The sequence below is a fragment of the Manihot esculenta genome, chromosome 17, assembly GCF_001659605.2.
Source record: "Manihot esculenta cultivar AM560-2 chromosome 17, M.esculenta_v8, whole genome shotgun sequence".
Classification (NCBI taxonomy): Eukaryota; Viridiplantae; Streptophyta; class Magnoliopsida; order Malpighiales; family Euphorbiaceae; genus Manihot; species Manihot esculenta.
The window spans coordinates 1,751,552-1,778,444 of NC_035177.2; the positions used below are offsets into that span (position 1 = coordinate 1,751,552).

General features: G+C 32.4%; 1 protein-coding gene across 1 annotated transcript; it reads right to left on the reverse strand.

The window, feature by feature from the left end:
- Positions 1-923: 923 nt before the first annotated feature.
- On the reverse strand, positions 924-26,819 carry LOC110605176 (U3 small nucleolar RNA-associated protein 25). The gene is made up of 23 exons (XM_021743543.2): positions 26,265-26,819; positions 25,525-25,631; positions 22,971-23,145; positions 22,315-22,459; positions 21,459-21,582; positions 20,178-20,278; positions 19,936-20,067; positions 15,145-15,225; positions 13,448-13,641; positions 12,326-12,398; positions 10,398-10,457; positions 10,245-10,283; positions 10,053-10,141; positions 9,299-9,363; positions 8,895-8,941; positions 7,366-7,425; positions 3,526-3,597; positions 2,325-2,354; positions 2,151-2,245; positions 1,903-2,008; positions 1,666-1,728; positions 1,471-1,542; positions 924-1,351 (listed from the first exon to the last, which is right to left on the reverse strand). Exons 1-23 carry the CDS (start codon positions 26,396-26,398, stop codon positions 1,277-1,279), a joined length of 2,139 nt encoding a protein of 712 aa, XP_021599235.1. The 5' UTR covers positions 26,399-26,819; the 3' UTR covers positions 924-1,276.
- Positions 26,820-26,893: the final 74 nt, after the last annotated feature.

Below are 26,893 nucleotides of genomic sequence, written 5' to 3' on the forward strand. Positions count from 1 at the left end.
ATTTCTTGAAAAGATCAATTTTCACTCGCTGATATTACTGTGATCATTATTGATTTTCAAGAAAATATGATTCATAATATTATATTTGGTGTTTGTTAATCTTTTCAAGGAAAGAACACTGTTAGAGAGACTCAAATTGGTAATTTCCCTTCGGCTCTCACATATAGTATGTGAAATTGAGTCTCAAATTTTATACAATGTTCTTAAAATCCTCAAGATGCTTTATCATGGGATATTAGAGCAACTATAGCAACTATTTTAATAGTTGATTCACATTTACAACAACTCTCTTATCAATATATATCACGAAAAGTTTAAAATTTAAGAGAATAATATGACATTAATATATATAATGAAAAGTTTAAAATTTAAGAGAATAATATGACAAAACTATGTTTATGAGAATGTTACCACCGAATTAGATCTTATATAATTTATCTTCTTTTAATAATATATTGTAAATTATTTATTGTATCTGTAGCCGCAAATTTTTTGTTGGTAAAAAAAAATTACTAAGTTGTTTTTATTTTTTTAATATTATAATATTATTATTATTATTGCCGTTGTTTTAAAATTTCACTCGATTATTATATATTTTATTTGATATAATTATCTCCCACCTACTATGAATTTCATAAATTTCCAAAAAAAACAACAATATATCATAATTTGAGAAAATGATAAATCCGTTCCATCCCCCCTTTCCCTCTCGGATATACAAATCCGTTTAAAATTAAAAAATTTCACAAAAATTTATTGAATTGATTTTTTCTAGCAATTTTCTTATTTAGAGGAAAGAAATCAAATCTTTTAAACTTAGAAAAGTTTCATTTTAAATAAAGTTGAAATGATACATAATTTTATTAAAATTCAATTAAATTCTTTTCTTATAAAATAAATAATGCCGAAAATAAAACATTCTCTAATAAAAGAATTCTTCAATATATTGAATTATACTAGTGTTGTTAATAATATAATCCCCCAAAAATGCATCCTCAAAGAGGTGAACATCTAACTACATCCAATAAAAATAGTTTATCAAAGTATATAAAGCAGTCTTCCACAGCAGCAACCATTTCCAAAGACCCTCTGAGACAACCATTTTCTCACACCCCAATCCCAAAAAGTCTCTTTTGTCATCATCATTTTGTTAGTCTAAGCTAACTATATCAATTCTCCCACCACACAAAAGTTGTTAGCAACCAAATGGTTCTGGTTTATCCATCTAGCTTCCTGATTTTCCATTTTGTAGTTAGAGAAGAGAGAGAGAGTTGTTCTAACAGAATAAAAATACATTCTTCTCCGATTTGACCATCCTTCTTGCAGAGGCAGTTCCGACGATTCTCTCCAGCTAAAGCGTGCAGGAAATACAACAAATATGATATATTAAGCAGAAACGAGTTATAAAATAAATGATAATAATAATAATAATAATAAAAGAAATGGAAGAAAAAGATAAAGTGTTTTTACCCGGAGTTGATCAAATTGAGAAAAAAGCACAGTGCATGTCATGTTATTGGCCTCTTCAAGCATGTTAACCACCTACAAGTAGGAAAGATTACAAAAATGGAAAAAAAAAAAGTCCAAAAAGTCAAAGGAAAAAAACTACTAAGCAGGCCAATGATGGGCTAACTAATCAGGTTTTGAGAGCTATACAGTGCTCACCTCAGGGTAGAACTCCTTTCTCTCCGGAAGAGAATAGATAATCAAATTTTTAATACCACGAATCTGCTCACCGAGAAAATAAATATAAGGGTTACTGTTATGTGATAACAAATGATTGATTGTAATCTCTGTCAACAGTCAACAACGTCCTCATGAGATAAAGGACTATCTGAACAAGTTTTTAGAGATGTAGCAAACATAATATGCTATTTAATAAAAGAAACAGGCCTAGATAACCTTATATCTGTGGAAGAAATGAACCCTCTCGGTATAAAGCATGACCTTCTTTCTTCCTTCAAAAAACTGAACTCGGGCACGAGATACATCACTAGGTTCAGTGTAGCTAAAGAACAAAGTTAACATATTAGGATCGCAGTCAACAGTGGAATTTTTGTTTCACATCAATATTTTTATTTTTCTGGGAAAGATGCCCTTTTATTTATTAGAGGAAGAAAAACTGGATAAAAGATGGAAAGACTTCTTACTCTGCAATTACACAGAAAGATGCGTTCTGTGACTTCAAATAGTTGCGCAGTCTAACATATTCGAAGTAAGAACTAATAAATAGCATAACTCCTCCCTGCACAAATTCCATGGATGGATGCTCAACCATAGCTATACAAAAATCCCGTATTTCTGTTTGGTATAAAAAAAAATACCTGAATAGAATCTTTGATCTTTGGGAACACCTGCATCAAGAAACCATCAATCCACCTCAATGTTTGACTATGGCAAATGAGAATCCAAGTTTATTTCATCCAATCGCAGAAAGTCGTTTAACCCTATTTGCTACCTTTTTTAATTCTTTTTTCTTTCACTCAACTTCCTTACACCATTCAGCTAAAAAGAAAAAAGAAAAGCAAAAAGCAAACTCAAGTATCATAACTTTATCCTTCCGTTTGGAATCAAGAAATCAATTCAATTGATTTCCTTTTTAACAATTCCCTTATTTAGAATGAAAGCAATTCTTTTAACTTAAACAAATCTCAGTTTAAAATTGAAAACAATTCATTTAAATTCTTTTCTTGCAAAATGAATCATGTCAAACAAAGGGTATAGGTGTTTCTTTCTATACAATGACTTTCTGCTTATAATTATTATCAAGCTTATAATTAACTAAGAAAAGAAACTTTGATGCGCATACAGTAGACTTCTTGGCAAAAAATGATAAGATTACAAATAAAATTCACTGATTGTGTATCAAACATCAGTTTCAATTTTGTCAGCATTATAGAACAAATTTCAATTAGTTTAAACCTTAATTATATATACTTGTCCTTTTAGAATACCAAGAGGAATCCATCCTTTCACTATTTAGTTGTCAAACTTCAAAACATACTTTCTTTTCAAATCAAAAGCAAGCAGCTTGCATGCATACAGGTTTCCAAAACTCATTCATGGAAAATATCCCTTAATTGCCTCTTGTTGGGCATAAGGAAGCCACTAAAATCCAACTGAATTTGGTTATTAAGTTCAATTAAAGTCACAATGCTTTGGTCCTCAAGCAGCCTTCTAGCTAAGGAGCCACATTATTGCCAATGCTGTGAAAATGCATGCTATCCATTATAGACCATCAATCAAAGGAATTTGATTTCAGAGAAAATTAATATCAACCTGCTGGCAAACATCAAGAAAATTAAAAAGAAAAATTATAAGCCCTTTCAATAGCCTTAAGTGAACCAAATCAAAAGATAATCAATATGCTGCTGAACTTGAGGAAATTTGTAAGGCCTTTCTACATTCTAAAGTGAATAAAATTGACAAATTGATGCATTGGCCAAAAGAAAAGATACTATCTTACAGAGTTGATCCACATAAGTTTATATCAACATAACTAAAAGACCTACTTGAGAAACAGACCTTTTTAATGAAATATTCAAGACGAGCATCATCAGCATTTGCTATTGAGTTTACATCAAATCGCTCATAAACCTGTTATGGCAAGGCATTAGTATAAATAAAAATAATTTCTTTATAATTTCAGTAGCTTAAACAAACTCCACTTATCAGCATAAAGCCCATTATCTTTCCAAGCAAGTATAAATCAAACTAGTAACATATCTAAATAAACAACAGAATCACAATACAATTTGGAAAGAAATAGAAATTCCCTTGAAGATGCACAATTTAATCAGCACATCACATGCTTGAGTATGAATTGCACGTGTTCATGTGCTCAAGCTGTAATGTACATGTGGGTTTGTGTTCAAGCGTGTATGCCTTTTTTTACGTTGCATGTATGCGTTCTGTGTTTTTGTGCAACTGTGCATACATGTGGTCACAAGCAAGTGTATCTATACATATGTGCATGTAGGTAGGGTGACATGGTCCAGTTCTCCAACCTGGAACCCACACTGGGCCAAAACCAATCAAACCTGGATTGACCAAACCCAACTTAAATCAGACAGGAATGGGACCAGTCCAGTTTCAAGCCGAAATCAAAATTTTCCCTTAAAATGGAAAAGGAAAAATAAATTGACCTTTCGATTAATAAAACCAAACCAAGTTCAGCCAAACCAGACTGGAACTAAAATTGGGACTGTGGTTGGGTGGTGGCTTTGAACCAAAATCATCGGTACAGTTACAGCCTGGAAGTAGACTGTGGCCAGTCCCATGTGGATGTATCCAAAACTAAAAGTGTTTGCATGAGAATGTGCGTAAATACCTAAAACAAGGTACATCTCAGGTTGAGGAAGATGTGGGGATGAGATACACCAACTTAACATATAGTACATAGGGGCAGGCTTAGTTGGGAGCGAATAAACCATATTATATAGGTCACTAGGCTTTTTTACTACTTGAATGTTATACCTAGAAGCATTTGATAAGTTCAAATTTAATTTGATAGTTTCTTTTCAACCATAATAGGCCTGGTAATATGGAAATTATAACTATTTTATATATATCAATGAATAGCTATTGAAATAAAAGCTTTCTTTAAAACAATTTAAAAATCGGTCTACATAACCCCAGAACACCTCCTGAAATCCTAACATCAAAAAAGCCTACACAAAAAGGAGAGTCAGTAACCAAGCACTAAGAAGGTCAAAGAACAGTCGGTAATTCTTTTTCTTCTTATTGTTCTTTCCTTTCTCTCTCTCTCTCTCTCCAGCCATTTTCGGAATCTTTATCCCACCCCTGTTCTCACTCTCTTTGTAAAACCTTTATGGATAAGACAAAAAAAAAAGTGAGGCCGACAGTAATATAATAAAAAAAAAAGGAAAGATCCTCTTTCTTGCTCTAGTTTTGGGAGAGGAGTCCCAAAACGAGAGCAACAGCTCTTCTCCCCTCCCCATTTGCTGATTATAAAAAAAAAAATTTAATTTCTTTTCTTAATCCTTCAACTCCTCTACATCTTTCATCTTAATCTTTTAATCTAAACCAGAACCCCAAATCTTTTTTTTTTTAATTTTAGTTTCTCTCAATTAAAAACCTTAACCTAAAACCATTTTCCTCTCTTGGACATCAAGTTTTAATAGGTAAATTTCTCTCATTTTCTTTATAAATTTCTTTAAGTTTTATGAATTTCCTTGATTTTTATGATTTAAGGTTATGGAAAGTCAAATGTTGATTTATGAATTGATTACTTTTTGTTTAATAGTTCTGTTCAATAAGTTATTTTTGTTATAATAGATTCCTAAAAGGAAAATTTCACACCATGTATTAGGGATTTGAGATTTATTTTCTTAAATAGTTATTGTGTTTTAGAACTAAAAATTATGTATTGAGTAATTTTGAATCTATGATAATTATTGGATTGTATACTAATATTGGAAAAGTTGAAATTTAATATTGGAAAGAAGTTAAGTGTCGGAAAAGTTGAAATTTAATGTTGGAAAGAAGTTAAGTGAGCATATTAAAGGAAATGAAATATATGGTTAGAATGGAAGAGTAAGATACATGGAGAATGGTGAAATTTATATAAATATGTAGTTGAAGGTCCCAAATGGGCATTTTGAATTATTTGTGATGAATTTTGAGCGTTGTTGAGTTGGTTGAGCACGAGCACGTGAAAATTTGGGAAAAAGTCTAGTTTATGTCGAAATGTTGCTGAATTTTTTGTTAGAATTTTTAGAAATTAGTCACACATTTCACATTCACATTTGTATTCTAAAATTTAAATTTCTATTTTTGATGTATTATATTTATAATTCTAGGTGAGGATCTAACTCTTGTTCTAGATCCTAGGAGTGCTCCCGCTGTCTAGAATTTAAATTTATAAAGCTGGAATTTTATTAAATGTATATCTACATGTTATATTTTATTATAGAAAGATAGAAATGGATAATGGCAAATTTATATTCTTCAAATAAATAGAAAGAAGTTTATATTGTAGCTGAATAAATAGCTGACTACACTCTGTATATGCATCGATTAGATAGCACATTGATGACAAGTAATTCTTTCTTAGTTCAACTTATATTTATACGTTTTTTGGGACAACACTTGATATACATATAGCCTTTGGGCGTACATTGAGTGATTGCCCTTTGGACTAACACTACACGTATATATGACTAGCATAATTTTATTTGCTCTTGAGCCAATATTATCGTCATAGAGTATAAAATGTCAGCATTGCTTTCATGCTGTCAGCATTTTTATTTATTGCAAGGTACTAGCATTATCTATAAAAGGCATGTTACGAGTGTATTGGATCATTTATGAATTTTATGAATTTTTATGTTGGTGGATAAATATTTTCAGCAGAATTTATTCCAGCTTAACAATATTATTTAAAATAATTATATTTATCCAACTGACTTATTTTAGCATATTATGTGAAGTACCAAAACCTTGTCTATTCCTTCTTTCTTATTTATTTATCTGTTTGTTGAGTAGTTGTACTGACCCCTCATATTTTAATATTTCATATTTTTTTTGGTGTTTCAGTCTAACAGTTTTATTTTTTAGTTTGCCCTTGTATCCACTTCACCAACTGCATAGTCTAATAGAGATTGGATCAATAAGAATTCATTTTGTAAAATTTAATTATTTTGAAATGAATGTATAAGTATCTATACTTTCCTAGACTACTAGTCTACTAGTATTATTTTTTGAACAGTAAATACATATTATTTTTCATCCTCACGCAGAGAGGATGGGAATGTATTTATGACAAAATCATGAATGTTTTACATGGAGCCATTTTCCATATATATCTATGTCTTATAAAAATTCAATAGGTTATCGTGTTAATTAGCATCTTTTCATGGAAAACTCTGTCAGTGTGTCCTGCAACATCCTTTCTATATGTTAGGAACCGGGTGTGACACTCTTTCTATGAATTCAATCAGAAAAAATAAATAAATAAATGAAAAGAAATAGGATCTCCATTTTTGGCTATCCAAAATGTGTGCCACTTAAATCTAAACAGCAGTACTGTGATCTAAGACGTGTCACTGTGGTACTATCAGGGGGTAGCGTATTAGGTAAATATGCCTTGCTCTTGAACCTTTTATTAAGCAGAGACTAATGACCAGAGGTATAGCACATTGTTGAAAAGGGGAAACAAAACAATAATGATAAATGAACCTTCAGGAAAGATTTATTTTTACTGATTCCCTATCATTGTTGGCATAAACTGAAACTAACAACATATGCATACATAGAAAAATTTCAGCATTGTAATATCAAATTGATTAATTTATCTCATGAAAAGTATTTAAAAATTGAAACAAACAAGACAAGCAACCATACCTGTCGTACTTGGAGTAAGACTTTTGAAAGAACACCTTTGTACTCGCAAACTAACTTTACCTGTAAACACCACCAAGCAGGTGACTTTTGCTAAGCATTTAAAGATAATAGAGGGGACCAAAAAAAGGTGGGGGGAAGCAAAATTAGTTGGACATATAAAATGTATGGATGATGCATATCTGTTTCAAATGCAAAAGCAAAGAACAAGAGATTACATGACAACAAAAATAGGCATAACTTTTCAATTTCTTACAGTAATTCATACATATGTTCCTCTACACAGTTGCAAACCCTTGTTATGAGAATTCTTAGTCTACTAAGGAGTGCTGCTGGTTGTATATTGGTTTTGATCATTTAAGTGATCACACATATTTAATTAGCTATCAAAAGCTTCAAATTTCAGCACAATATAATTTATTTGTCATGTTTATACTTCTTGCAGCTTCACAATAAAAGAAAAGAGGGCCTACCATAGCAATTAAATGATTCAGAGTTAATTAGTATTTTTCACTAAGGCGTTCATACAGTAAGGATGATAGAATCAATCATGTCCTTTGAGGGACACAAATAAAAGTAATGAGTAATTTGGATAGAAGAACAGATGCAGATTCTAATGAGTTTGCAAGATTCTTTGATTTGAGATCTTGTTAGAACTACTGGAATAAAAGAGCCCACATATTGCTCTAGACCCGAAAAAAATTATGTCACATACTTCCGGAAGAAGAGAAAAGGGTTCTGGAAAGAAGTAATCTCTTAGCTGGAAAAGGTGGGAAAAGAAGTTCTTCTGTTATAACTACCAATAACTGTTCTGTTGAAACCTATTAGCTCAGTGTGTATAAATGCCTGTAAAGAGACTCGGTTGTTATCAAGAAGATTCATGAGCATAATCAATTCTCTCTTCCCTCTTCTATACTTCTCTTCTCTATTCTCCTCTAAAGTCTCTCTCTCTTTCTCTCTCTTCTCTCATAATCTCCCCCCTCCTTCGAGTTTATTATCTGTTAAGGTTGATCCTTGACAAATTACTTTATTGAAATTACAAATAAGTTATGACTGAGCAGAACTAATTGGAGAAAGAAGACAGCGGTTTAACTGCAATGAATGGAAGGAAATATATACCTGATAATGAACCAGATCAATATTAGTTTTTCTAGCAACAACTTGAACAGTGGATTTATGTTTCGCCTTATGATCTTGTGTCTTTATATTGAATTATGCTTAAAAGCGGTCTACTTTCTTAGCACAGTGCGCATAACAGGTACTATTGCTGAACTGTGCTTAGGATAGTACCATTTGTTTTTTGCATTTACCCATGTGCACACATATTCTATTGAACAGTGAAGTCTTGAATTTGGACTTTTGCATTCAATAATTACTACCCAAAAATTAAAAACAAAATGAACTTAACAAGAGTTACAAACTTAACAGCAGGAGCTGTATGGCCCTTGAGCTGTATGGCCCAAAGACCTGAAACTGACTCCTAAGACACGTGGGAAGACCACAAGAAACAAAAAGAGAAGTAACAAACGCACCTTTCCTTGGTAGTTAACACATTGGTTACTGAATGAAGCATTAATGTCTGGAACAAGAAAGCACAGTTATAAAGATTCATTAATGTAATCAATCTGGGGAGAGATACTGTGCAACACACTCTGCATCTTAGCATGCATAAACACTGAAATCATAATTAACATGAAAATGCACAATCATAAATTCTTAGCATGAGATTGTAGCCTACTTAAAAAGCATGATGAATCAACAAGAAAGCATTCACAGATGCATCATCAATTAAACCAAAGCAAATTCTGTTCCTTAAGCTCCTTGAAGGCTTGAATTGCATAATTGAGGAACCAACAGTACCATCACTGATGATTAACTAGAAATCACTATCAAAAGCCTGCATATAGTAAGAGAAACAAAGAGGAAACAAAATTACCTGGATTTACATAATGACCTAAAATAATTGTTTGCCTATAAAATCTTGCATTTCCATCCAAATACCTAAACATGAAAAATATGATGAATCAACACATCTCAAGTAGATATGATAAATAAATACAATTAATGAGGTTAAAAGTCTTTCATTGTTCCAACACACAACATCCAAAAACTTGTGCAAGCACCCATTATGTTAACGGCCGTATGATCAACAATATGCTACAATTAATATGCATTATCAATTTTTGTCAATTCTTTAAAATTTAAAAATTTTGGTTATGTGCTGACGTTAGAAACAATTAAAAAGAGCTGTAATGTGGGTGTAAGGTCATGACTTGTTTATTCTCTGAGTTGGCGCCAGTACAACATGTTGAATAGGATTCAGACTGACTACCAAGTGCTAATTTGACGGATCAAAAAAATTGTTTTCTTTCACTTATCTTTGTTTTCAATATCTATGATAAAACTCTATTATAATGAAAAATGCATTCATTCGGTCGAAGTGGGGATTAGTAGTCAATCAAGGTCCTAGTTGACATGAGTTGTCCAAAAATCATTACAAAAAGCATACACCCTTAAACCCATGCTAGGGAACGGGTTGTTGCCATTGGTAATTACATAGCCATAAAAAAAAAGATTGAAAATGGATTAAAAATATTCAAATTTCCTTTTATTGTTTGCCCTTACATTATTGATAACATCAAACCTAAAGAAGAAACTTTAAAAGAGATCAATAGAAACAGTAAACATACCACTTTCTAATTCGCATAATATCAGTCCCATGTTGCTTAGAAGGTATACGGTTCAATTGTCCAAGAACTTTAGTGAGAAAGCTCCAATTCTGGATATTATTTGCAGGGGGGGGGGGGGGGAGAGAAAGAAAAGGAAATCACCACTATCACCCATAAATCAATATAATTAAACCAATAAATTTCTTGACCTACCTGCATTGTTATTACATCTGCATGATCAATAACTAGAACCTGCTCAGATCAATTAAACATAATGTACCCATTAGCAAAGTGAGCAGAAGCAACAAGCTCACAAAATCTAAAGGCAGTGTCTTAAAACCAACAAATAATTAAATGTATTATTACCTCTATGGAGGAAAGATAATCAACATCTGTTTCCTTATCAAGTATAGCCCTCTCAATTCTCTAAAAATGACAAAATGCTGTTAATAGTATGCTTAAGAAAATTACGTACATTTGTTAATCACCAGCATTGAAGTAAGAATGATAGTATGAAAAATAGCCACTGCACAGTATACCATCCCTTAGCAACTTCATATCAGTAAAGTGCACTGCTTAAATTGTTTAATTTATCTTCATAATAATCTTTGACATTTTCTTTTCTCCATTCAAACTAAAAATTATCTACCTCTGCCATTGAGCTTAAAAGAAATAATAAAAAAGAACATAAAGAACAAAAGGCTGCAGAAGAAATCCCCTGGATCATTACATTGACCCTTCAAGAGCTGAGGTATTGCCAGTCAATACCAGGGATATCCTTTGTTATTTATTGTCACTTCTAGCAAAAGATATTTAAGCTCACATTGCATGTGCTGATTATGCATTAAACACTCTAACAGAATTAAACTAAATCTTCATAATAAACTTAATTTTGCAAACCTTCACTTCATTTTGTGGTTTATAACCAGTCCTTTTAATTTTGCCAACTACATACGCTACTTCAAGTTGGTGTGCATTATAGCCAAATTTGACAGCACATGCCACCATTCCCAAATTGCGTTGCATTACATAATCTATTGATAAAAAAAGATTCACATAAACAAATTTGACGAGAGGGAGCAAGAAGTAGATAGTAAGAAGTGAGAATGCTGAAATTATCATCTCTATCTTTTTTCTAAACTTTGTTAAGTGTTGGGTGATAATAAATTAAAATATGAAAATATACAGTACCAAAAGTTAATATGAAAATATTTCTTAATAAATATATGTTTGCTACCAATTTAAGAGTTTTGGCATATGCCCTTCCATACTTGCGTTCAATTGAGACCAATTCCAAGGGTTGTATATATAAATGACAAAATCAAAAGAATTGGTAAAAGTTGCAAAATTGGCCAAAGCTTAATATTTACTTATTCATATATAGAAGAAATGATCACGGTTATGCACAAGCACCTTCCTTGTATATATTTCATTGAAAATTGGTAGCAAAACTTTTGATTCAACTCTTGGTTCACAATATTAAGATTCAACCCTTGACTTGACAACAAAGTAGGAATGAAACAAAAATCCAAGGTCATAGAATAGTTTTCCTTATCCTGTGAAATAATTATTCTGTATCTAACTTTCCAACCAAAAGTTGAAAATCATAGAATAGATATTCTAAAGGAATAACAATTCTACAATCCACACATAAAATTTGAACCAAATTTTGGAATAGACATTCAACATGGGATAAATTATTCTCTTCCCCACACTATTCCATGTTGTTCCAGAAACAAAATGAAGGATCTCAATCCTCAATAAGAATCTTATAGACACTAGCAACCAAGCTTCTAGGTACAAAATCCTTAGCCATAAAAGACCTATATTCCTTAGGAAAAAGAGTACAAAAGTGAAAGCTAACTTGAACACAACTTAATGAAAGATTTGTGAGTAAATAATCCTTAACATTATCTCAACAATTTTAGTAAGTAACCAAGAAATCATCAAGCTCAAAATGCTTTAACCCATTCATTCCAAAACCAAATTTCTAACCTTCTTCTCTTGAAAAGCCCCTTTAATCAACTATACTTCTCTAGAGGGGGCACCTATTTAGTCAAAATAATATAGGTTTTGACTCCACCAAATTAGAAATTGGGAACACTAAAAAATGGCTACCACAAATACCACTTATTGTTGATCCCCCCTACCAATTAGTCAGACTACGAAAATACAAGGCATTCCAATAAGAATAATGCATGTGATAAATTAACTATATTGAACAAGTCACAAGCTTAATATATGAACCACGGCAAAAAGATGAAGAATAGCTCAAGGATAGGGTACAAACTTACAGCATGCAAGTTGAGAGGAGAAGCAATGATCATGTCAGAGGTATAGAAATCACTGTATAACTTTATGCTCCTCCTACAAGAGAACAAAAGGAGAAAAAAGCAAATTGATGCTTTATCTGTTTCTGCTTTATTAAATAAGTACAGTGGAGAAAAGTTAACAAGGTTAATGGGTTATTTCCATCGTTTTCGTCATATTAAAGAGCTTTAAACACTGAAACATGCTTAAACATAATTTACTGAATAAAACATCAACAAAAGTTTGTAATAGTAAAGGATCTGGAAAAATTAAAAGAAATAGCCACAGGAAAAAACAATTCGAATAGCTGCAAATTTGTAATTTGCATCTTGCATATTGTAGTAACACTAGCTAAACACAGATTTTCCCTGTGAATGTGACATATTAGATTACCATCTTCAGTAATGGTTCCCATTTAAATTCATAATATTAATGCAACAAGCAAAACTGGTGTAGAATGGCTTAGGGATAACTTTATTTTTCTGAAAGATCAGGATTTGTTTGTAGAACTTGAGAATTAAGGGCAATTGCCCTGAGAGATCTAGTTATCTTAAGAAAAAAAGGGAAAAATTTAAACAAAATAAATGAATCGCCTCAAAGTGGCAGGATCTAGGAGACTAGGACTCACTCCTAGTCCATCAAGAAAACATCATACTTTGTAGGGTTAAGAATTGCAACAACACTCAGAAAATAAAATTGTAAGTTGCTGGAACTTTATTGTGGAGAACAGAAATAATACGTTGCTAGCATGGGTATATATAGTCCCAAAAATTTACCAGGACTTCTGTTCTATAAGAAATTTGGGCTTGGATTCCTTCACTTGACTACCATCCTATGTTGACTAGGATTATTGATAACTATAATAAAAAAAAGGAGTTTTGATGAAAATTGCAGAAATACCCTGTTGAATCCTGTAGCAAAATAAGGAGTTTCTTAATCCTGAAAGGAGTTACCTTATTGTTTGCATCAAAGACTACCCTAATTGAATTCAGATCTCAAAAGAATGAAGCATTTTAAGAAATCAGAACACTGAAATTCATTCAACAATTTCATCACATTATAACAGGAATCTGAAACAGCTCACAAATATAAGAGCAAGAATTTACCTTGTAAACTTAATGCCTATCATGAAGTCATCATCATAATTTCCACTAAAAAGTGCTTGATAATCAGATGGTTTGGAAGACCTCAACGGTTTTGAATTTCCAACTTCTCGTGCTAATTCATCACCATCTACACTGTCTTCATCATCCCGTGTTCCAAAATCATTATAGAAACGATCAGCATGCTCTACATTGACCTGTGAAATTGGTAGAAGTGTAAAAATATAGAAAACTCCTGCTTAAGAAAGAGGGGAGGCAGGAAAGAGAGGGGGGGGGGGAGAGAGGAACGCCCTTCAACACTCTGCCATCATGTGTGAATCAAATGAGAATTGTGCACAAATACAGATGAGGAAAAATCAGATGATACAAATAGAAAGGGGTACAAGAACTCTCCAATACAAAACACAGTTTGAATTTGAAGTGATGATCGCAAAACTTTAATATCAGTATTCATTGTGCGATCAGCTTTTGTTGCGATCACATAATGGGTAATCTTGTTACAAAAAATAAGAAACCGAGCTATATCAATCATAGCATCCCATGCAAACAGATGGCAAACCATCCAATCATAATTTCATAAAAAATAAATATCAGAAAACCAACATTTTGAGTCCTTGTACAAATTTCATAGATGTCAGGAATTCAGACTTTCAAAGGCATGACTTTACAGTAAAGAATTATCACCCAGAGTGTGGCAGTGAAAATTTTATTACAAGTATCAAACTATATCATTATTAAAGAACACTTTTAAGAATGAAGCCCCTGCACAGGTTGGGCTGCAAAGAATTATGTTTAGTGCTGATAGCATAGTTATATACTATGCAAAGTTGGTATAAATATGAAGAAAACACTAAACAGGGTAATAAAATATACATATATTAGAACATATGGCCCTCTTTTTTCTTGTAATATCCACTGAGAAAAATACAAATATAACCTGATTAGTATCTTAAAGATATTATTTGAGATATCTTCTGCAATTATGATACGCTATTACATTCTCTAACTCCATTAGACAGTTATAGCATCAAGCTTGGATACCACATAAACAATATGTAGTTAACCTTCAACGACCCTTCAGCTTTGCATTTACAACTTAAACAACCCCTTTGAAAAGTCATTGAACCTTCAACACCGCCTTCAGCTTTGTGTTTATAACTTAAAGAAACCCTTTGAAAAGTCATTGGCTGATGAAAACCTATTGTTTTAATAGGTAACCTTACCTGAATACCTTTTAAAAAAAATATAATTTCAAAGTAGAACAAAAACTATAATAAATTATTCAAGAAATTCAGCATAGTGCTGTCTTTACTGAACCATTTGATGTGCAGTAAATTTGAGCAAATGCAAAAGAGGGATGAGGGTTTCAGACACTTCAACAAAAAGCGCAACATATGGAAATAGTTTATCTATATTATTAGTAGTTCACTCATAATAAACAAAAAGATGAGGAAACTTCTTCGGGTGAAACAGCCAAAAAATAAAACAAAATTATAAGATTCACAATGATTCCATATGAAGGAAAACCTGAATATTCCCCTGAAACAGACGATTCGAAAACTTGTTAAGCAAATAGATACGAATTAGATAAGATGCAACTGAGCGAGCTAAGGGGTTAAATCAAGTGTTTGAAACTACAATATGAGGGCTGGTGGCACTGGTTTCAAAAAATGCATCACAAGTACAAAAAGAGAGAATACCTTGTAAGCTTGAGGTGTCAGTTGTATTAGCCTCCTAACAACCCGAAGTGCTATATTTCTAAAAGGCAATAAGATCAAAACCTGTAACCACAGCATCAGAATATTATTGAGTGTGCTTGCAAACAACACAAACAAAGAAGAGTAGCAACTAACAAGAAAAAAGGACAAAATTCAACACTTGTTATATTATGATAGATGATACATTTCTTATCACAGAACTATGCAAATAAAAATATCTCAAGGAAGCTTCTCAAATAGTAACTCCATAAAGGTCTGGAAGTCTGAAATGGATGCCATGGGTTGACAACAAAAGTATAAATGGCTGGTCCAAGAGTAAATGCAGTCAAGGATGATTCAATTTAGGAATTAAATGATTTTTTTTTTCATTTTAAAGTTAGAAATTATAGGTTAATAATAATTTAAGAAGTTTATGATATTACAAATTTGTATTATTATTTAGGGAGTAGAATTTTGTTTAATTTTGGAAGTCCAGTTGGTTTTAGATCTCTAATTTGAATTTGCATATTTCTTGTTTCGTTTTCCAAATTCAGGTACTAGTAGGAATATAGGATTGCAAATACATTTAAAAAAACATGCGTCCTCTGGATATTATGAGAAAGAGTTCATTACAATTATGATTGACATTGAGAACTAATAAAGTGGTGCCAATTTCTTCCTCTAAACAATTTGTTTCTATACCCTCTGTGCTCTTCTTGTTCTACATCAATTTGTATAATGAGCCTGCAAATCCAACCTGTGCTTTGGCTTTGAAATGTTCTGTCCTTAATTTACTATTAAACAAACAAACTCCCCACTGCCATATAAAGCCCCATGATGACAGCAGCCTCACTGCCTATCATTTCCTTCTTGTGCCTAACCTTTCACCCACTCACAGTTTCCAAGCCCCTCACCTGCCGGTTTCTTCCTCACAAAAAACAAAAGAAAACTCCTCAATCATCACAAAGCAGAGTTTTGCCACTACCCATAACAAACTCCATCACCCAGTGATTGAAACCATGCCTCCACTGTCAGTTCACAAGCGACATCAGGGACACTCCTGGAGCAAATCCTGCTTCCTAAAATGGCCCAAAAGCAGGGATCCAATCAAGTTGGTCTCTAACCCAATCAAAACCCAAGGAACTCGACAGTCTCTGATGTTTAAATTTCCCCCGCAACTCATTCCCACTGTTGGAACATCCATCTGACACCCTAAAACCCAATCCCAACAAGTTCAAACTTGCCTAGAACAAAACTTACGCAACAATGTTGCATTGCATCCTGCCGGATCATGCACCAGTCACTTGCCACCTCAATTCTGCATCACTTGCAACTTGCACATCAGCATTTTGACAGAATTCTGCCCCACCAATTTTGACATTGATCTTGACAATTTTAAGGCTGGTAATCTTTAAATTGTGTGTTTAGTGAAAACTGATGTAGTGGACTGAAATTGAAAGACTACAAGCTAAAATTCAAATATTACAAACCGAAATTAATGAGTACAAGGTACAAAGATAGATGAGATACATTATTGGACCAATTCATGTCAAGGTGCTAAATACTGTACTCCTAACTTATATTATGAAGTATATAAGAGACATCGAGATATCAAGAGGATTTCACAAGTTAGGGTACCATGAACGAAGAAAAATATATTTCAACTATGAGTTAGGGAAAGACAACTTTAAGCACAGAAGAAGGAATATGTGTTTCAAGTAAATCATAATTGTAAAAGAAATTAAGAGCATTGAAGATATAAAAGCAACACAACAACTTAAAGATGATGAAAATGAAGAATGATCTGAGTATGAACAACAACAAGAAGAGAAACTTAAAAATGAAATTGAAAATCCAAGGTTGAAGATATCGAAACTTTGACTATTAAGTGTCCACATGTTGACATCCAAAATGATAATATTTAGTTGAAAAATTCTCAACAACCTATTTTAGTGAACAAAGCTGATGAGAATGAGCAAGAAGAATTGAGGATTCAATCCTAAGGAAATAAGAAAAACGAACCGTTGATTTGACAATGGAAATTAATGATTTAGCTAATTCTTCTTTTTCCAGTGGATTGAAGGGCCTTTCCACTTTTATAGCGACTTATTTTCTATATTTAGATGTCTCAAGGGATGCGCAGAAAAGAATGGAATTCTTCTTTTCAAGCTTATTGCTACCAACCAAGGAGATCGAGTTGTTTATCCTCCAAATACATTTTTTTATTCTTGGCACTACAAAACTCGAGGTTGAGTTTTCTCTAATCAGGAGAGAATGATACAGTCTAGGAAGATTCAATTAGAAATTATGTTGATTTAATTTTTTATTGTAAAGTTTGGAATTCTAGGTTTCTATTGATTAGGAATATATCATTTTTGTTTTCTTAGTATTTAGAAAGTAGTATTTTATTCTATTTAGGAAGCTAAGTTGGTTTCGGATTGTAATTCCCTTCATTCTTCAAAATTTAGATTTCCAAATCTAATACCATAATACCTATATCCTCTAGGCATTTTGGTAAAGAGTTTATTACGTTATAATTGATATTGAGTATTAAGAAACGTTGGGAATTTGTTTCTCACCCTTTTCTCTTCTTCTTCTACATCAAGGTAGTTCTACTTCTAGGCTCAACCAGCTGACTTTCACATGTTTTATCCTCTGATACTCTGACTCTTCGTTTTGCCATGCCATACCCATGTTGATACAGCACTTCATAAGATAAGACATCGAATATGTGTTCAACACATATTCGTGCACTCGGACACTTGAGTGGCACATTCATATACACTGAATAAAGCATTTCTCTCAAGATAAAGAGCATGTATTCAAATAAAAATAGTTATCCAATCGTATTTTGGATGATGTATTTGGTTGTATTTACTCATCTATTTAAACTATAATTATTACTAGGTAATTTTATTTTTTTATTATAATTTATTTTATATAGCATAACGTGTTATGAATAACGATAGATCAAATCTATAACAAACAAATTATATTTTATCTACTAGTTTCTTATTTTTATTATTTTTTATCTTATTTCTATTATCTTATCTTAGGAGTTCATTATTTGATAATTGCTTGTACTAGACTTAGACTTCTACTCTAATCAAAAGTATCATAATTGTATGAACCTCCACTATACAAGGGATTTATTTTTATTGAATAAAACAAGCAGAAAAATTACAAACATAATTGAGATTTAAGACTCTTGAGGTGTTAAGAGCTCTCTCTAATAAGCTCCCTCTAATAAGCTCCTTTTCTATCAATCATCTCGTGACACAATCTGTTATTCGGAATCATAACAACTTAGTATCAGAGCAAGGCATCAAAGGAGGTCAATCCAGTTTATAATAGAAATTGAATTTTTATATCCAATTATCTGAGGAATGGTAGATGCGAGCTTTGCTTAAAGCCATCGCTAAGCATGTAACCTTGCAAAAAAGGCAGAAGAAAAATGAAATCTAGAAAGCGAAGTTGAAAGAGGAAGTAGTCACCAGCAGAATTCTTTAACTCGAACAGATGAAAAGACAAATACCAGACCTGCAGCAACAATGGTTCCAGACTATGCCAAACTTGACTTTCCCTCGTGTGATGGCATAGATGATCCATTATTATCCTACTTTAAAAAATCTATAACAGTGGAGATAGTAGATCATGCTTTAAAAGAACGTGCTCTGATCCTAAGTGAAATTCAAATATGATCACATGAAATAGTATGATGATAAGGGACACCGAGATGTTGCGTCTGATCCAGGCACTTGGGTTTGGGAACTATCAGTTAGCTAACAGCACTATCCTGAATCTGATGCTAATGGGAATCTATCAATTATTTTCAGACTGCATATCCTACATTTGACCTTAAGGACAAACTCATTTTCCGATAGGCCAAATCTATAACAAACAAATTATATTTCATCTACTACTTTCTTATCTCTATTGTCTTATCTTATCTTATTAGTTTGTTATTAGATTTCTATCATCTTATCTGATAATTGTTTATATTAAACTTCTACTACAATTAGAAGTACTACGATTGTATGAACCTCCACTATATAAGGGGCTTATTTTTATTGAATAAAACAAGCAGAAAAATTACAAACAAAGACTCTCTCATCAACGTGCATGAGATATTAAGAGCTCCCTCTAATAAGCTCTTTTTCTATCGTCATCCTTTGATGCGACCCAATACCCGGGACTATAACATAACGTGTCCAAATACTCATGTTTAAAATTAGATCCATATCCCCATATTTCTATTTATAAAATTGACAAGTCAGACATAGCAATATACGCACCCATTTCTTATACCCGTATCTGAGTCCAAGCAACATAGGTTTTATCTATAATTCTGTTATTTTGTGGACAAGCCAATCACAAAGGACAGCTAAAGAAACAACATAATACAAATATTACCACCAATACTTGTGGGTATAGGCAGCTTTAGACTTCTTTAAAATTTCTATGCAAAAATATTTTCTTCCTTGTGCCATATAAAACTATCATTTCATTTGCTTATCATCAATAAATAAAAAGAAAATGTGAAATTAAAGTTCTACAACAATGTCCGTCAATTACATTGAGAACATTTGAGTACAAAGATATATACAAAAAAAATTAAACTAAATAATTACACAGAAAACTCATATGTAGGTAAACATAATGCATGTAGACATGCATTGCCAAAACCAATGGGAGCCAACAATGACAATCCTAATACTGAAATGTTTTTGGCTTTAATACTATGTCAAATTACAGTTAGTTACACAATCAGTTGCATGAAACAGTTAACAGTACCTTTGGACGAGTAAACCCATGATCAAGGAAACCATCAACAGCAAGTAATTCATCCTCAGCACTCTCTTGATGCTTGGCCATTTTTGAATCATTCTTTCTTATAAGATCTCTACTTCTGAATACATGATTCAGCTGCATCATTTTTCATTGAATTCAGTATAAGACTTAAGAGAATAACATATTAAAAACTTAACAAATGATAGCAAATCAAATCTGTGAAGGACAAGGGCATTAGCACACACAGAATGCATAACGTAAGCGTCCATGGTACTCGAGTCTTCTTCCAGACCTTTGAGATAAAAGGGTTTCTTGTTGCAGTGCAATATATCCCTGTAACTGTTACCTAGTAAACACAAACGAAATTACTCACATAACCACAAAACAGAAAGATACTTGCTATGGTCATAATTGTGATGTCACAAGGATGTGCCAATAAACTAAAATAGGAAAATAGCTACAGAGCGTTTTCCATTTCACAATGTTACTGTTCCTAGACATGATGCCACAAAATGAACAACAAGGTCCATAACAAATCATATACATTTGCACTACCATCATTTTATAAATAAAAAAAAATAAGAGCTCAAAGCTATGGTTTGTCAATAATTTAAATAAATATTTAATATAATAATGTTCCTGATACCTAAAGCAACAAGTAATTGAAAAAAAAACTAAATTTAATGCCAAGAGTGAGATAGTGGAAGTTATGCCTAATAACTTGCAAAAAATAAAAATGAAAAATTAATATATGTATATATTTTTATTAACAGGTTCTCTAATATTATGAATTAAAGACTCAATTCAACTTAAGTTATTTTCCGTAAAAATGACCCGATTGTGAAATTGAAATTGATGTCGAAATAGCCTTGGAGATCAGCTGATAAATTTAAAAGTTTTAACTAAAATTAAAAATGAGCAATAAAGACTTGAATTTTTTTTTGGTCATTTGGCTGTAGCAGCAACAGTGTTCAAAATTGACTAATACATACAAAATAAATTTTAAGAACACACTACAATAACTTGGTAATGAACAACAACAACTAAGTCCTAATCTCAAACAAGTTGAGATCGGTTAAATGAATTCTTTGCAATTCAGCTCTGATTGAAACCAATTTCAAACAATTATTTCATATTTGAAAGTCAGCCCTAATTCACATGGTTACTTCTCATTGATACAATATATATTGTCTTATAGAGGATAATTGGTAAATACAGCAAGTTCCTCTTGGGTCTGTCAATTAATCTTGGAGTTTCATTCAACTCCCTCTAGGGTCACTCAGGAGGCGGACATATGATCGGTTAGCATAGCAGCAAGAAAGGCACACCAATCTTCTGTACTCCTACTCCATGTGTTTTTGAAGATCAATATGCCCATTACCCTTTATGTACCATGTATGACAACTATATTTAAACAAGTACATTCCATGAATAGGAGAAAGAAAGAAAGAAAACAAGAAGAAAGTGAGACAAGATGAAAAAAGAATAACTAAATAAATTATGCTCCATCAGAATTAGAGGCTTACAAAGGGAGAAGAAGAATCTCTGCTTAGAGGAATGAAAATTACTGCCTCCACATGTTTTGTAAGCATCCAACCAGTGCTTAAATAATCTTTGCTTTAGACCATAATTAGAATCTATGTTAACATCCTGCATAAAAAGAGATAAAAAGAAACCTTAAAAAAAAATAATGACATAAATGAATATTTCTAAATTAACAGAATGCTTCTAAATTATCAAAATGCAGCAGATATAAATCCAGCTCCAAAACAATGCAAGAGGTTTTCACAGAAGCTCATAACATTAGATTCCTTGGAGGATTCCTAATTCCGAACTAATCATATGAACTTCATTTAATAGAGCCAAACCAAACAGTGAAAGGGAGTGGATTAAATAATCAAAACAAGATGATGCATGTAAATTGTCTACTTATACAACTACGTATACCTATAAATACACTATTAACAAGGGTGAGCAGTTTTCAGTTATAACCAAAATACTTAATTGAACCTACTCACTTATTTTGGTTCAATTTTTGGTTTCGGTTATAAGTTCTTAAATATTTTGATTGATTTTGTTAGTCCCTTTACTATGATTTGATCAAGTTCTCTATAATTTTGATGTCAATTTTTTTATTTCCAAATTGGGTGGGTTTGGAAACAAAACAACAAATTGCATACCACTATTATTAACTAGCAACATTTCTTCATTCATACCTCCTTTTATTCACTTATTATTTCATGGTCATAATGTAATAAATATTTGCAAAGGAATAATTTAAAAGTTCAAATTATGACAGTGGGATCTGATAATCCACATAAAGCTAAGCAATAAAGCAAGAAGATAAAACAAGATCAGTTGGACATATAATATGGAAAATACCTTTAGAAAACACTTTCCTGTCCCTACCCACTTGCAATTTGGCATTTCAAATGCGGGCACCTCCCATTTATATTCCCATTTTTTGTTTGATAGATTGTCAATCTCTCCTTCTGATACCTTTTGGCCCAAGTGCTCGAGGAAAGAACTACATAAAGAATTCATGTTGAAGATTGAACTTTAAGGTATACAAGAAAACTACATGCCAAATGTAAGTTATAATGCAAAGCCAAAATTGGATCAAGATATACAATAAAAATTAAATTTAATTCCAAACAGATATTTATGAGTTAATATAATCTTATAACAGTTATTACTTTTTTAGCATTAAAATTTTAAATTATAAATAATATATATAGAGTTAAGGGTTTTTTGCCGTTCACATATATCTATATATACATAGACAAACAGACAGGGAGAGAGAGAGAGAGAGAGAGAGAGAGAGAGAGAGAGATGGTTAGTACAGGGTAACAACCTTTGGCAAGGAAGTGAAGAATTGGGGGGAAAAACCAGTTAGTTAATGAACTCACAAACTGTTGGCTTAGTTTGGCTCCTCCATGAAAAGAACTTTTAAAGTATTGATAGTATCAGTATCAAATCTTGAGTTTAATAATATTAAATTATAGAATCCACATAAAGTTTAAACCATCAAAGGATACCTTGTAGGCACTGATGCCTTGACAACAGTTTTGGAATTGACACCCAAGCTGTTCTCCTGATCCAAGTCAGATGCCTCTTCATCATCTTCTGATTCAGCATCTTCATTCTTAATGCTAATTGTGCTAGGTTCTTGCAGTTTACTATCTAAAACATGACTTCTTTCATTATCAGTTCCTACAAGCCAACATGAATAATCCCAAAGGAAAAACTTTCAGAATGAAAAGCAAATAGGAAATAGGATCAATTCAACTTATATAGGAAATCAGCAACCTGAAAATATCCATGCCATCTACACAGCATAAATTAGTATCCATATAATAGAACAAATTCAATAAATGAACAGCAAAGTTTAGAAGAATGCATAAATTATTAACAACCAAGACATTAACAAGATATTGTCCACCATAAACTACTTGTAATGAACTCCAATGGAGTAGAAAAAAATGCATCTTTTAAGCATGATAGTGCCATGAGCCATACGGTCCATAAAATATGTTCAAACAGATTCGTCAAATTGAGCATACTCATGGAATATGATTTTGCATTCCAAATTCCCAATACATTAACTTTTGGAGAGTAGTAGAACCATTGCACCAAAAATAAGTAGTTCATCATTTCTCCCTTTAAGCATTATTCTAAGATAGAAATAGGAGAGAAACAAGATGACTAGTGGCTAATGAAGGACCAATCTGATGGTGAGAATTGATGTTTGTCTTCAATGGGAGAAATGAAAAGTAGGACTATTGATGCTAAATTTGCCAAAGAATCAAGATTGTATTCTACATTATCAATTTATCATGACTCAGACATCAAATCTACACCATACGAAACCATTTGTTAATAGACTGTGGCTGTGATCTAAGCTGGTCCTACACAGCTAACCTTGATATAAATCCACTCATAAAAGCACAATTGTCTTTCTGATCCATGCCTATCTTCCAGTCACTTCATGCTGTTAAGACTTGAGTAATGCTCTTAAACACCTTCCATGCAAACTGCAGCCTCACTATTTAGCAAAGCATTGATTGGCATAGATAGGACATACTGCATATATTATGTACAGGATAGATTTGATAGATATACTTGTTTATTGATATGCTTATACACCTGAATCTCAAATAAAGGTTCAACAAGCTTTTTAGTGATATAGCTTTACCACAGAATGACAAATATTGGAAATGTTATTAATTATGAATTAGTTAGTGCAGATGAAGACCTTCAACTGACTAGAATTCCAAGTGTAAGGAGTGTCATTAGTAGCAACTTCTTTTTTTAACTTATTGATGTAGATCAGTATCAAAATATATTAAATCTAGGTCTAAATAACTTGAACCACTCAATTATTAAGATACCCTATAATTTTCCTAATAAAGTGGTAGAAACCTAACTACAATAGGTCATTATATATATCGGAATATTATCCTTATCTGTATAGGATCTCATATCCTATCCCATATAGGATCCCATATCCTAGATTGGATATAATTCTAGCATCCTATACACTTCTAATACTATTCCAAATTTCAAACTCTATCCAATATACTATATAAGGAGCTCCCAGCTTCCATAATCAGGTATGCTTATTCTCTCACTAGTTAATTCTATCATTTATTCAGTACTCACATTGACTTAAGCATCAGAAAGGTTGTCAAGCCAACCTACCAGTGTTCTCTCTCATTATGCATGTCTACATCCAAAGAAATATAATGCGAACAAAATCACTTATGAATTAGTTAGTGCAAATGAAGACCTTTACCAGCCAGACTATATGAGCAAAACACAGTGTCTGGTTGAGATTGCTAGAGAGGGTAGCTCCAATATGGATTCTAGATAAAGTATCTTACATCAAATATCATGGTAGTCATATCGAATCAATTTAGTCAATGACCTTTATTTAACTTGAATTCAATTGGTTATATTCTGCTCCATTAGTGTTTACCTTTCAGTAGATTAAATCAATTTTGACCCTAAGTTTGCACACAATTTTCTAAATCTTCTACCATACAAAAACCCATAAAAAGAGACTTAGACATTAATTTTCTGCAACTGTCCTACATAAGCAACTGCTCAAGCTCTGCTCTCCAGGCTATTTAAAGTACAAGTTCTTAAAAATATTAGCATTATGCTAATCTATCAGCAAGCAAGTAAATCTTTAACTAGATGCAAATAACATTATAGAATTTTTAAACTTTTACGAATCTTATAGATTATTTGATACAATTCTAACCTTAAATGTGAAGCTAATAGGCTCTTTGATACAAAGCTCAAACAAACTTGAAATCTCATGTCATTTATTTAATTTGGCAAGTGAATAAAAATTCTACATAATTTTAGATAATTTCCCCTTTGATTCTCTTTGCAATAACATCAAATAACAATTTCTTTTAAAAAAAATGCAAGTATGCATATCAACAGAAAATGAGATGCATCAAGAAATACAATCTGAACAGATAGAAATGACAACTATAGCAAAAATCACAACAATATCAAGATGCTAATACAATATAAGCTAAACAAATTTTCAAAGGATACAACAAACTAAAAATTATTTACCTTCTTCATCACTATCTTTCTCATTGGAAACACTAAGAGCTCCAGAGTCATTGTCTTCTTCTTCTTCTTCTTCTGAGTCACTTACACCTTCTTCTTCTTCTCTTTTTCTATGTTAAATAAAAATACACTCAAGTATTAATCACAAATGTCCCAAATACCTTGAATTTACCTACAGCTTTATGAGAAAAACAAACCATGCACAGTTTAACTAATAGTTAGCAAACCATAATAAATTGATATAATAAAAGCAGTCAAGTTTCAACTTTATAATTGCCTATATACACTATTCACATTAACAGAGAAACTGATGCAAGGATACATAATCTGACAAGTAATCCATCACCCACTGAAACATTCAGGATGATATGAGATCATGAAAGAAGTATACTTCAGAACATTAAATAAAAGCAAAGTGGAGTACTATATTTTGTTTCTGTTACAAAACTATAAGTGCAATTACAAAATTAGCAGTTGAAACTAAACAATACAACTATGAAATAAGAACTCATGGTGAAGATTAAAATTAATTTTTTAATTTTAAGATGTGGCCCAATAAGTTTGTATGTGGCCCAACAAGTTTATACAATTAATTTTTTAAGATGATTTTTTTTTCTTATATTTAATTGGATTGAAGCCTGAACTAATTGAAAACTTAAATTTAAGCTACCCATTATTTTTTAAATATTACTTTTGTGGTGAAAATTGAAAACTAAATAAATTAAAATAAATAAGCCATTTACCTCTTCTTGCAAGCTTCTAAAAGAGATTTGTTGCATGATCGTAGTGTCATCAATAAACTGTCATACATTGATGACTCTTTTTCAATTAGTTCTACTGGAGCAACACCTGTAGAATTATCTTCAGGTGCTCGCATTCTGTATGTTGTGCTGAGACTGAGGGTTAGGAGAGAGGGTTCGTTTTCGCTGTGGAAACTTGAGGACAGGACTCCGGGAAGGGCGCTTGGTGAAGGGACGCCGAAGCTATTACCACCCCCCGCACGGAGAAGCAAATAAAATTAAGTTGGGGGTGGGTAATCCTCCTAAATTATTATGTTGGAGAAGAGAAACCGCTGGAGGCGAGGTCTGGATATGAGACAAGGCTTGAGGCGAGCACGGCCAAGGGCAGTAGAAGCACGGATGCGAGGACGGCAGGGAGAAGAGAAACCACAGGCGAGGTCTAGATGTGAGGCACGGCTGGAGCAGAGACACGAACAGAGGATGGTCGACTGTAGAGACACCGAGAGAAGGGGCGCGGCTGTGCTGGTTTTCAATCAGGGAGGTGAGGTTAGAGTGAGCTGGGGACTCTCATGTTTTATATTTTTTAAATTAGAAACAGTCCATTTCATAATTTTTATTAGCTTTTTATTTTT